Genomic DNA, 10,551 nt, shown 5'->3' with positions numbered 1-10,551 from the left:
GGGGTGTTGTATGTGCAAGAACACGGTTCCATTTACATGCAATAGATTGCAACTGCAATCAAAAACCATGCACCTACCAGTGCTTTAAAGCAGGGTTTTTCAACCTTTTCACCCATTGTACCACTTTTAGGATATAGCAACACCCGAGTACCACGTGTCACCTAGCAAGGTGTCAAAAACCTGATGACCAAAAAAAAAAAAGGAAAAAAGTGAAGTACAGGTAGTCCTCAACTTACAACAGTTCAATTAGTGACTGTTCAAAGTTAAAATGGCACTGAAAAAAGTGCCCCCAAGCCACAGCCGAGCAAGACACCTGCCTGCCTGCCTGGCAGCGCTCTTCCTCCTGTCCAAAGTTTTCATTGTTGTGAGCATTTCTGTTCAGGATTGGCAGCGGGAGTGGGGTGGGGGGTGTTTGGTTTTTATTCCCCCCCCCTCTGCTGGGTGGTTGCAGCACGTTTTGGTCACTTCACATGATCCTGGGACACTGTGACCATCATAAATATGAATCAGTTGCCAAGCATCTGAATGTAAATCACAAGACCCTGGAGATGCTGCAACATTCCAGCTGATCAGTGCTTCTTCTGGGCTCAGCAGAAGCACCAGGATCAGTGCTGCTTTCCAGCTGATCGGTGCTTCTTCTGGGCTCAGCAGAAGCACCAGGATCAGTGCTGCTTTCCAGCTTATTGGTGCTCCTTCAGGGCTCAGCAGAAGCAGCAGGATCAGTGCCGAGCTCCAGCTGGAGCCTGGCGCTGATCCTGGTGCTTCCATGGAGCCTTCACTGCCCCAAAGAAGCACCGATCAGCTGGAAAGCGGCAGTGATCCTGGCACTTCCGCTGAGCCCTGACAGCCCTGCAGCTCCAGCCATCTCTCGCTCAGGCTTGTGCAGTGCTGCCACCAGTTCAGCTCATTCCCCTCCCCCACTACCACTTTTCTAGGATGGTAGCGTACCACCTGCCAGGTGCCAATGTACCACAGGTGGTACCCGAACCACTGGTTGAAAGGCCCTGCTTTAAAGGTCTGAACTCACATTACTATTTCTATTGTAATTTGCAGGCTTCAGTGAACCAGTCTTCAAACTGATCTGATTGCAAACAGAAAAATGAGGAATGAGGCAACAAGCAAGATCCTAGCCTACGAGTGTGAAGGCTGCAGTGGATTACCTGATGGATCTGTTTTAGAAGTCATTTCCACTTTTTTTAGGTCATTCCTAAGCCTACTTTCTATCTTTAACCTTAGGCATACAGCTTTTTTTAAAATTTGTGTATGTGTGTGTGTGTGTGTGCATGTGTGTACATGTACACATACAAATATGTAAATGAGCTTAAATTGTAACTATAGTTAAAATATCAATTACAGTTAAATATCACTTTTCTTTTCATTATACATATTGGATATTATTCAGAAAATGTTTTTCCATTAAATAGTTAAACATCAATTTATTTCAATGAAAAATACTGAAGATAAGATATGCAAGTTTTCTCTGTTAATTCATAACAACTCATTTCCATGCAAATGAGAATTGACAGCCAGAAATTATTAACTTGCCTGTATGAATAAGCTTATACCTTTATAAGGTACAAAATGTAAATCCTTTGTTTACAATTTATGTAATCAATTCTCATGGTTGCCAGACTATCAGAAGAGATATAAACAAAAAAGTAGAAGAACACATAAAAGATGTATAACATGTTAAGGCTATATTTAGAAGTTCAATTTTTCATTAACCATAAAAACTGAAGAAATTAAAAGTTGCTTTGACAGTACCTCCAAGTATATTTCCATGTATATTAGAAACTTTCCTGTTTTTCTATGACAACACAAAATGAACAAATATCATTCTTGCAGATCAAAATATAGCAAAAAAGACTTCACCCTATAAACTAATTATTCAAAAGAATAATTTAGAATTCAGAAGACACATTTATACTATTACCCCACTTCATACAAGCTACAATACACAACCACAGTCCTAAGCCCTCTATACTTTGTGTAGTATTTACAAGACGCAAAGAAGAGAGGTTTCAGTTCAAAAACAGGCTTCATGTCACTTTAAAAAAGATGTTTTGAATTTCTGGATTCTTTTTGAACCTCCTTAATGACTGCAGATGTAGCACAAAACAATTCCAACCAGGCCAAGAGATGCAATATTTAATCAGTATTTCAGTTGAACACATCTTCACTTCTCAGGCTGTCAATTATTATCATATAAATATGACATCAGAGTCTGGAAAGGGAGTACAGGACAATAGAAAATGTAATTATGGAGAAGGATCTTCACTCCGAATAGCTTTGTACTTAGCCATGTCCTCTGGGAACACTTTAGTCAGTTCCTGAATCAATAGGCTTTTGAATTTCTGAGAGAAAAAGGGGGGAAAAAGGTCAGGTCAAGAAATTGGAATTTCAATTTTTAACATGACAACCACCCAAAGCATACTTCCAATCAACAAAGAATGGCTTCCCCAGAAGATCAAAGTTTTGGAATGGGCCAGCCAGAGCCCACGTGTGAATCCAATTAAAAATCTGTGGGTGACCTGAAGAGGGCTCTGCATAGGAGATGCTCTCACAATCTGAGATTTGGAAGAGTGGGCTATGATTCCCAAGGCAAGATGTGCTACGCTGATAGGCTCATAAATCCAAAAGACTATATGCTAAATCATAATATACACAGAGCACAACCTCATCTTATTATACATTCTTGTATGTTCAGCTCTAATGTACTGACTATACAAAATACTCATGGAGGTGACTCAGCTAAATCTGTCCCTTTGCTGCAGATAAGAATGAAGCCATAGACAGATTTGCTCCACTGTGGTATATTTTGCTTACATAAAATAAAATCGTAAAATCAAAAGGTGCTTCAACGAAGTATTAAGGCTGTCCACACTTATACTTATTCTAGTTTTTTTATTCCCCCTTCTCCAAAAACAGATTTCAGTTTGTTTTTCAATTGAATTGTACAACTTATATGTTAATATAAAAAGGTGGGAAAAATTCTGAAGTGATTTATCTTGGGGGTTTTTTTACATCTCGAAAACCTGGCATGTTAACAGGAATGTGTAGACTTTTGATATCCACTGTATAGCAAGTATCTTAAATTTTTCGTGTTTTATTAGCTAAAAAATGTGTTTAAGTGTTCTACCAGGGAAATCTATGAGAACGCAAAAAAAAAATGTAAAAAACCCCATGGTCCCAAGAAATTCAATTAAAACAAACAAAACAATTTTTTAAAATACATGAACATTAAAAAAATGGAAGCAACAATTAAGCATGTTTGCTTGCAGCTTTTGCCTGCAACCACCAGTCAGATTCCACAAAGAAACAAAAGCAACACATTTCACTTGGAGGGAGTCAGATTGACTCTGATCTTGCTGGTTTTCTGGAAAGGACTGGAGATAGGATTTTGCCATTTCACCTGAGGATCCTGTAACACAGGTATGAAGCTTGCAAAGTGGTTCTACTGCTAGGAAAATTGCATGCACTCGCCTGCAGATTTTTATGTAGTATGTTGATTAGCCATTAGGCCATACCAGAAATACAAAATATAAAATACAAAGTAAGAATATTGTTAAAAATAGAATAAAAGTGTAAATTTAGGGGTGCCAGAGAAATATAATTTGCATTTTCTTTTAATCATGTTATTTTACTCTGTTTTAATATATGCTTATTATTGTTCTGTATTTTACATTCTGTATTTCTGGTATGGCCTAATGGCTAATCAATAAAGGATTACTAAATTATTAAAGGAGAGGGAGTTGATTATTATTCAAGTTTTGTTATGCTTTTGATTATTTTGCTGTATTTTGGGTTTTTAATTTTGTACATCGTTCACCGACATATGCAAGATAAGACTGTATAAATTTACAAAGTAAACTACATAAATTAACACCATAAACTAATTCTGTAGTTATTGACCTGGAGCTTTTGAATGCATATGCTGACAATGTACACTTAAGGAATACAGTTTTTTTAAGTACAAGTGACAACTTACCTTCATGGTATCAATTTTACCTTTCACTTGTTCATTTTTAGCTAGAGCTCTTTCCAAGCATTCTTTAGTATATAATTGGGGATTACGACCTTGATCTATGTACCTGAGAAAATAAATGTTATAAGATTTTAATGTGGTTCATGTATATTAACCATACACGTTATGCATTCTACCATTATTATTTTCTGAAATTCACACGAGATTATCATTTAACCCATTTAATGTCACTATCACAATAGCACAGAATTTAAGTAACATTTACAGATAGTCCTCGATGTATGAACAAAATTAAGCCCCAAATTTGGGTCATAAGTCATTGTGGTTGTTAAGCAAGGCACCCATATGACTGCCCTACTCAACAACTGCAATACCAGCTCAGCTCCCCCTCAGGAAGTGGAGGAGGCCTGGCATTAACTGCCATGCAGAATCCTGCTACAGGCTAGGAGGCATTGGCTGGCTAGCCCACTGGCGTGTGGGCCTTTTCCCCACCCCACCCCACCCCTGTCCCAGAAGGCTTGGGTCTTCCCCCCCCCCACTCAACCACATGATTCCATGGGCAAAAGGGAATTTCAGCACTGGGCTGCAGAAAAACTTGCATCTTCATGATCCCAGCTTCCTTTCCTCAGCCCAGTGTTGCAGTTCCCTCCCCCGCTGTTTACAGAATATCTATACATGGCCAGAAAGTTTTTGCACTGTGGGGTGCAAAATCAATCTGATAGGCAGCCCTTCTGCCCTCAAAGAGGGTGGCTGAAAGCTTAATGGAATTTTAAGTATAGGGTACTTGCAGAATGGGGTGTTTTGGCCTGGCTCCAAAGCATCCTATGGTGCAAGAAACCCAAGCTAAAATCCTATTTGACTTTCGCTGTGGACTCTTTTAAGCCAGCATCTTTGAGAGGGAAGGGCTGCTTGGCAGAGGAACCTTGCCCTGCACTGGATAAACTCAATTTGATTTCTGTTCTCAAAGAGGCCGACTGAAAAAGGTCCACCTCAAAATGGGTCCAGATGGACCTTTTTCAGGTAGCCCCCAGGAATGAGAGGGAGCTCTATCCTTGCGACCTTCCCTGTTGGCTTCCCCATTGATTTTCTGGAGAAGTCAGCAGGGAAGATCAAAAATGAGGATCACAGGATCATGGGTGCTGTTGTAAATGCGAACGGGTTGCCCACAGCCCAGACTGCAATCATGTGATTGCGGGGGCACTACAATGGCATAACTTTGTTCAGCAGCACCATCGTATTTTTGAACAGTTGCTGGGCGAACGGTTGCTAAGCAAGGACTACCTTTAATGATACTGAGTTCCCAGCAATATATTGGGTCTATACAGATCTGGAGAAAGATATGAAGACCATTCAATAAGATTGCATATGAGAAGCGAGCAACCCATTGCTCTCATGGCCCATTTTGTAAGCAAAGCAGATTGTACCAGTGAAATTCAGTGCTAAGCCACATGCAATTAATTTCCCACTGATTTTTGAAAAAAGAAATACTACTGTATTAAACATGAGATAAACTTAACACATCTATAAGTTTAACTACCTCCCCTTACTTCCAGAAAAATGGAATAACTGTCCTCCAAATCTGAATCTGTAGGGAGATTTCATTACCTTCACACTGCAGATACAACTACAGCCTCTGCAAATGTATTTCCCAAGAGCAAAAGGATATAAGATGCTTCTCAAAAATCAAACGCAATTTAGCATTGTGCACTCCAGAGGATATTTAAAAATGAATTTCTAATGTTTACACATGTACTCTATGCTCTGCAGTCCAATTTATTAGACTTACTCTGAAAAGATATGTGACGGCTCTTGTGTAAACAGTATCAATATCTCTAGGGCCACATACTGACAGCTGGGGTAAGAAGAAGTTAAGCACTTACTCAAAGACTTCCAAAGGCACAGTGATATCATGAAGCTGTTGTCGGCACTTGTCAATATCTTGCAAGCCTGTAACCATAAAATTCCTAGACAGAAACCATTTTTATTAATTATAGCACAGTGAAGTCAAATTATCAATTTACACATCCTCTGGGCCAACCGAGGGTTTATAAAAGAAATTATGAGGCTTGCTAATAACCAATTTAACTCCACAATATGAACTGTTTGCAATAAAAATAAAGGAAAACAGAGGCTCTCAGAAGAAAAGGGAAAGAAAGCAAACTGGCAAATCTCCTTTAAAATTCCTGCCCTGAAGCTCTCTACACCAAATAAGGAGTTGCCCACAAAATTAGAATGACCATTTCAATCTCCAATTCTACCATACGTTATGGTAGAATTCTACCATATGTTATTGTGGAAGAAAGGGTGAAAACAATTCCCAATGCATGTTATATTCCAGTATACGTTCCAGTTAATACTGACTATTAAGGAGAAAATAACAGCCCCAATACTCAAGCTCTTAAGCTGCAACTGTCTTTTAAAACTAACCTTGAGCCCATTATCAGCAAAATAATGTATAAATTTGCTTTTGTTTTCCAACATTAGCTTTTTAAAAAGCAACTGTTTCAGACCATCTAATATATGTAACAGTTACACAAGCATAACAATTCATTAGCTTTATGGGGGAGGGGCTGTATTTTTTTTCTACAACTTTTTATAAACTTCATCTAAGTTAATGAGACTTAAAATACGCCTAGGCCAGGGGTAGGCAACCTTGGCTCTTTTATGACTGGTGGACTTCAACTCCCAGAATTCTGGCTCAGGAATTCTGGGAGTTGAAGTCCACCAGTCATAAAAGAGCCAAGGTTGCCTACCCCTGGCCTAGGGATATCAATCTTGAAAGGACATTACCGTATAGCCATAGAGCCCAACATTCAAATGCCACCAACAAATAAACTCTTCCAAGATTTGTAAATGGCTTTTTTAAGCCTCCCCCCCAACACACACACACACAAACTATTTTTTATTTTATTTTTATTTTAATTCCATTTATATCCCGCCCTTCTCCAAAGACTCAGGGCAGCTTACAAGTAGCCTTCATTCTTTGTATACGCCTGCTTATTAGGGCTTTCACACACACCCCCAAGCGGCATTATTACAAAGTCAGCTTAATTGCCCCCAACAATCTGGGTCCTCATTTTACCTACCTCGGAAGGATGGAAGGCTGAGTCAACCTTGAGCCTGGTTGGGACTCGAACCTGCACTAATTGCAGGCAGCTGGTGTTACTTAAGGAGGCATTAGCCCACTGCTCCACCAACTACTAGGAATTGGGCGGCTAATATCTCTAAAATATTTGCTATTCAATGACCAGTGAAACTCTGGGATTTGTTCGAAATAAAACGCCGTCTTCCAGGTGACCATTTCCTACAACTCCAGCCCCCTCCCCCGCAACCCGGCTTTGGAAAAAAAGATTTGGGAATCCCGAGGGAGAAGGAGACGCGAGGGAGGGAAGCTCACAGTTTCTGGCTGAGTCCCGCTTGGCTGCTAGGCTGGAAGTCGCTGACAATGATGCCCAGCTGCCGGATGTTTTCCACGAACTTTTCCAAGTGCTCCTCCAGCGAGTCGAACTTCTCCGCCATCCCTCGGAACCAGAGAGAGCGAGTTGAAGCCCCTCCGCGACAACCCCTTTCGCTACACCGGGCTCTGCGTTGCTAAGAGCGCGGCCATCAACGTTTATCTACCATTTCCTCTTCCGGCTCAAGGAAGGCCTGTCTTTTTTTTTTTCCCTACTCTTCTTCTGTTTCTTTGAATGGACTATAACAGGATTCGAGAGCAGATGTTGTAGACTCCGCCCATACAAGAAAGACAGCCTTCGCCTGCCCTCCTGCGCATGCGTAGTTCCGTCTCCTGTTTAGTTCTCCGTTCCGGGGACCTGGAGCTTGCCTTTTGGTTTTGGTCGGGCGGCCTGATTTTTCCCAAAGGGATAAAATGAACGCTTTCGCTTTTCATTCCTTTGATCATTAGTCTCATAGCATCAAATTGCTTTTCTTTATAGTTGTACAAAGCTTATGCTATAAACTGAACCCGGAGTTCATTTTACCAGCTGCACGCAGTTTGATTTTAAATCGGCGGTTGCCAGACGGGTATACATCAACCATTAGAGGATAAGAGTGATTTTGTTTTATTAGGTTATTGTTGGTTAAATTCCACCTGGCCACATACTCACCAGACGTGGTTGGGCGGCTAACGAGGATTCAAAAGACGGGGAAGTTGTTTTTAAAAAATGCTGAGCCGGGGTGGTGGAGGTAGACCCACGACTGATATAATTACAGATATTCCCGCAGGAGAAGGAAGGGCCCCCTTAAAAAATATAAGGTTGGGGCCAACCAAATTTCGAAGAAAGGGGGAGTTGATTTTGCATCTGCTTTCCCTTTAAACTGCTTTCTCTTCATTTTACATATATTTCACACCAGGATTGTTGCCTATCACTTTAGGATTCCCTTCATGCATTTCATGATGCAGAATCTGATGTATAGACATGACTTTTTTAAAAAAAAATGGCTACAATACTATTTCTCAAGGTAAATTCCACTGCCTCTTTTGGTAAACCAGTACAAAATTACATTATGGTCTTAGCCTATGATATATAAGATACCTTGCAGTTGACCACTACTTTTTTTTTACAATAAACAAACTACTTTGTTTCATGTAGGACTTACTATTTACCTGTTTTAAAATAAATTGCAAATGCAATTAATTTCATGTATTAAGTGTTTATTCTGCAGTCCTACAGATGGAAATTACATATAGTGCTGCCATATGAGATTTGCATAAAATCTCTAGAAATTGGCCACTAGTTGGTAGCAAAGAGTTCAAATTTTATACCTCTTTGCTGCCATTTAGTGCTCAAAGGAAATTTCCCAATGTACACATTTTATTGACACCCAACTAAATACTAACTTATTTACATTCTGATATATTAAGCTGCTACAAATATGAAGCTCTGTAACTGAAAGCCCTCATTGCACTAAGTCATAATGTGATTTCTTTCATTTTAGCTTAACATGTCATGTAAACTTAAACCAACATGTAATTCAGCAAGGGCAAAGATTTTAATTCAGTAGCCAGTTGCTACATTTTATGTTTATCCAGATGTAAAGCTCTTTGTTTACAGGATCATGAAGAATTTGAACAAAGGAGATTTCCACTGCAAATAGTTACACCTCTGATGTAATAGTAATGGCAGAGAACAATGGAAATATATTTATCTGTATTCCTCCTTGCTGTGCTATGCCACCCATTCGCCATTTAGGACTAAAGCCTAGTTTTGGCAAGTTTGAAGCTGGTATTCCTTAAATTCATGTAACTGTACACATGTAAGGCAATAAAACTGTAATCCTAAATACAATTGCTTGGAATGTAAGCCTCACTGACTTAGAAGCAGCAACTAATAGACCAATTCCATACTTCAGAACTGCCAGATGAACAGATCTGGCAGGAGGCCTATTAATTTAATTTAATTTAATTTAATAATATTTATATACCGCCCTTCTCCCTGAGGACTCAGGGCGGTTCACAGGGCAGAATAAAATACTAAATACAAACATTAAAAAGAGATTAAATGATTGCCCAAGTTAAAACAATTGGAATAGAATTCTAAAACACCAAGTTAAAATTAAAACACCAAAAATAAAAAAAAACCCCACCAATCCCCATCAGGCTAGGCCGGCTTGAACAAACAGAAACGTCTTGAGATCGCGACGAAAGGAGCGAAGATCGGGCGCCATCCGGAGCTCTACCGGTAGCTGATTCCACAGCTCCGGGGCGCCCACAGAGAAGGATCTCCCCCTGGGGGCCACCAATCGACATTCTCTGATCGGTGGCACCCTGAGGAGGCCCTCTCTGTGGGAACGCACAGGGCGCAGGGAGCTTGATGCCGGCAGCAGATGTTCCCTAAGGTACTCCGGCCCCATGCCATGGAGGGCTTTAAACACCGTTACCAGTACCTTGAATCTCACCCGGAAGACAACTGGCAACCAATGCAGCTCACGGAGCAGAGGTGTAACATGGGAGTATCGGGAGACTCCCAACACAACTCTCGCGGCTGCATTCTGTACCAGTTGGAGCTTCCGGGTGGTCCTCAAGGGCAGCCCCATGTAGAGAGCGTTGCAGTAGTCCATTATGCAAGGGAACATAAAGTAGCTACAAGAATCAAACCAAATGAAAGGTTTATGGTTTATGTATTTCAGCTGTTGACTTTCATTGTTCTCAGTTCACTGGTGTTACCAGTGAACTAATGTAACTATTATCTAGTAGTAGTAGTGATGTTTTTATTTGATACATACTTAAGTGCAATACAAAAAGCAACAATTCTGTAAGAATCCTGTAAACTATGAAGCCAGCAGTCAATATTATCTTTTGGTAAAATATAGATTACAACAATTTATATTTTACCTTCTATCAAATCTTGAGTTCTTCCTGTTCCCCATGCTTGCTTTTCTTGTTCTACATCAGACGTCAAACTCGCGATGTCACATGACATTGTGCAATGTATCGGGACGGTTTTCCTATTGCCAGCAATGGGGTGGGCGCAGCTTCCGTACGACGCATCCGGCCCGTGGGCCGGCAGTTTGACACCCCTGTTCTACATGTTTCATCACCAGGTTGGGATGCATCAACTGATACA

At 40.3% G+C, this 10,551-nt stretch overlaps 1 protein-coding gene across 1 annotated transcript; it reads right to left on the bottom strand.

Moving 5' to 3' along the window:
- Positions 1 to 1,450: 1,450 nt before the first annotated feature.
- Positions 1,451 to 7,643, bottom strand: MED10 (mediator complex subunit 10). The gene is made up of 4 exons (XM_083360639.1): positions 7,383 to 7,643; positions 5,866 to 5,949; positions 3,989 to 4,091; positions 1,451 to 2,354 (listed from the first exon to the last, which is right to left on the bottom strand). The coding sequence occupies exons 1-4, from the start codon at positions 7,502 to 7,504 to the stop codon at positions 2,259 to 2,261; spliced, it is 405 nt and encodes a 134-aa protein (XP_083216765.1). The 5' UTR covers positions 7,505 to 7,643; the 3' UTR covers positions 1,451 to 2,258.
- Between the last annotated feature and the right edge of the window lie 2,908 nt (positions 7,644 to 10,551).

The sequence above is a fragment of the Vipera ursinii genome (genome assembly GCF_947247035.1).
Source record: "Vipera ursinii genome assembly, chromosome: 3".
Lineage (NCBI taxonomy): Eukaryota > Metazoa > Chordata > Lepidosauria > Squamata > Viperidae > Vipera > Vipera ursinii.
The sequence above is the reverse complement of the archived record's forward strand: the minus strand, read 5'-3'. Positions and strand labels throughout refer to the sequence as shown.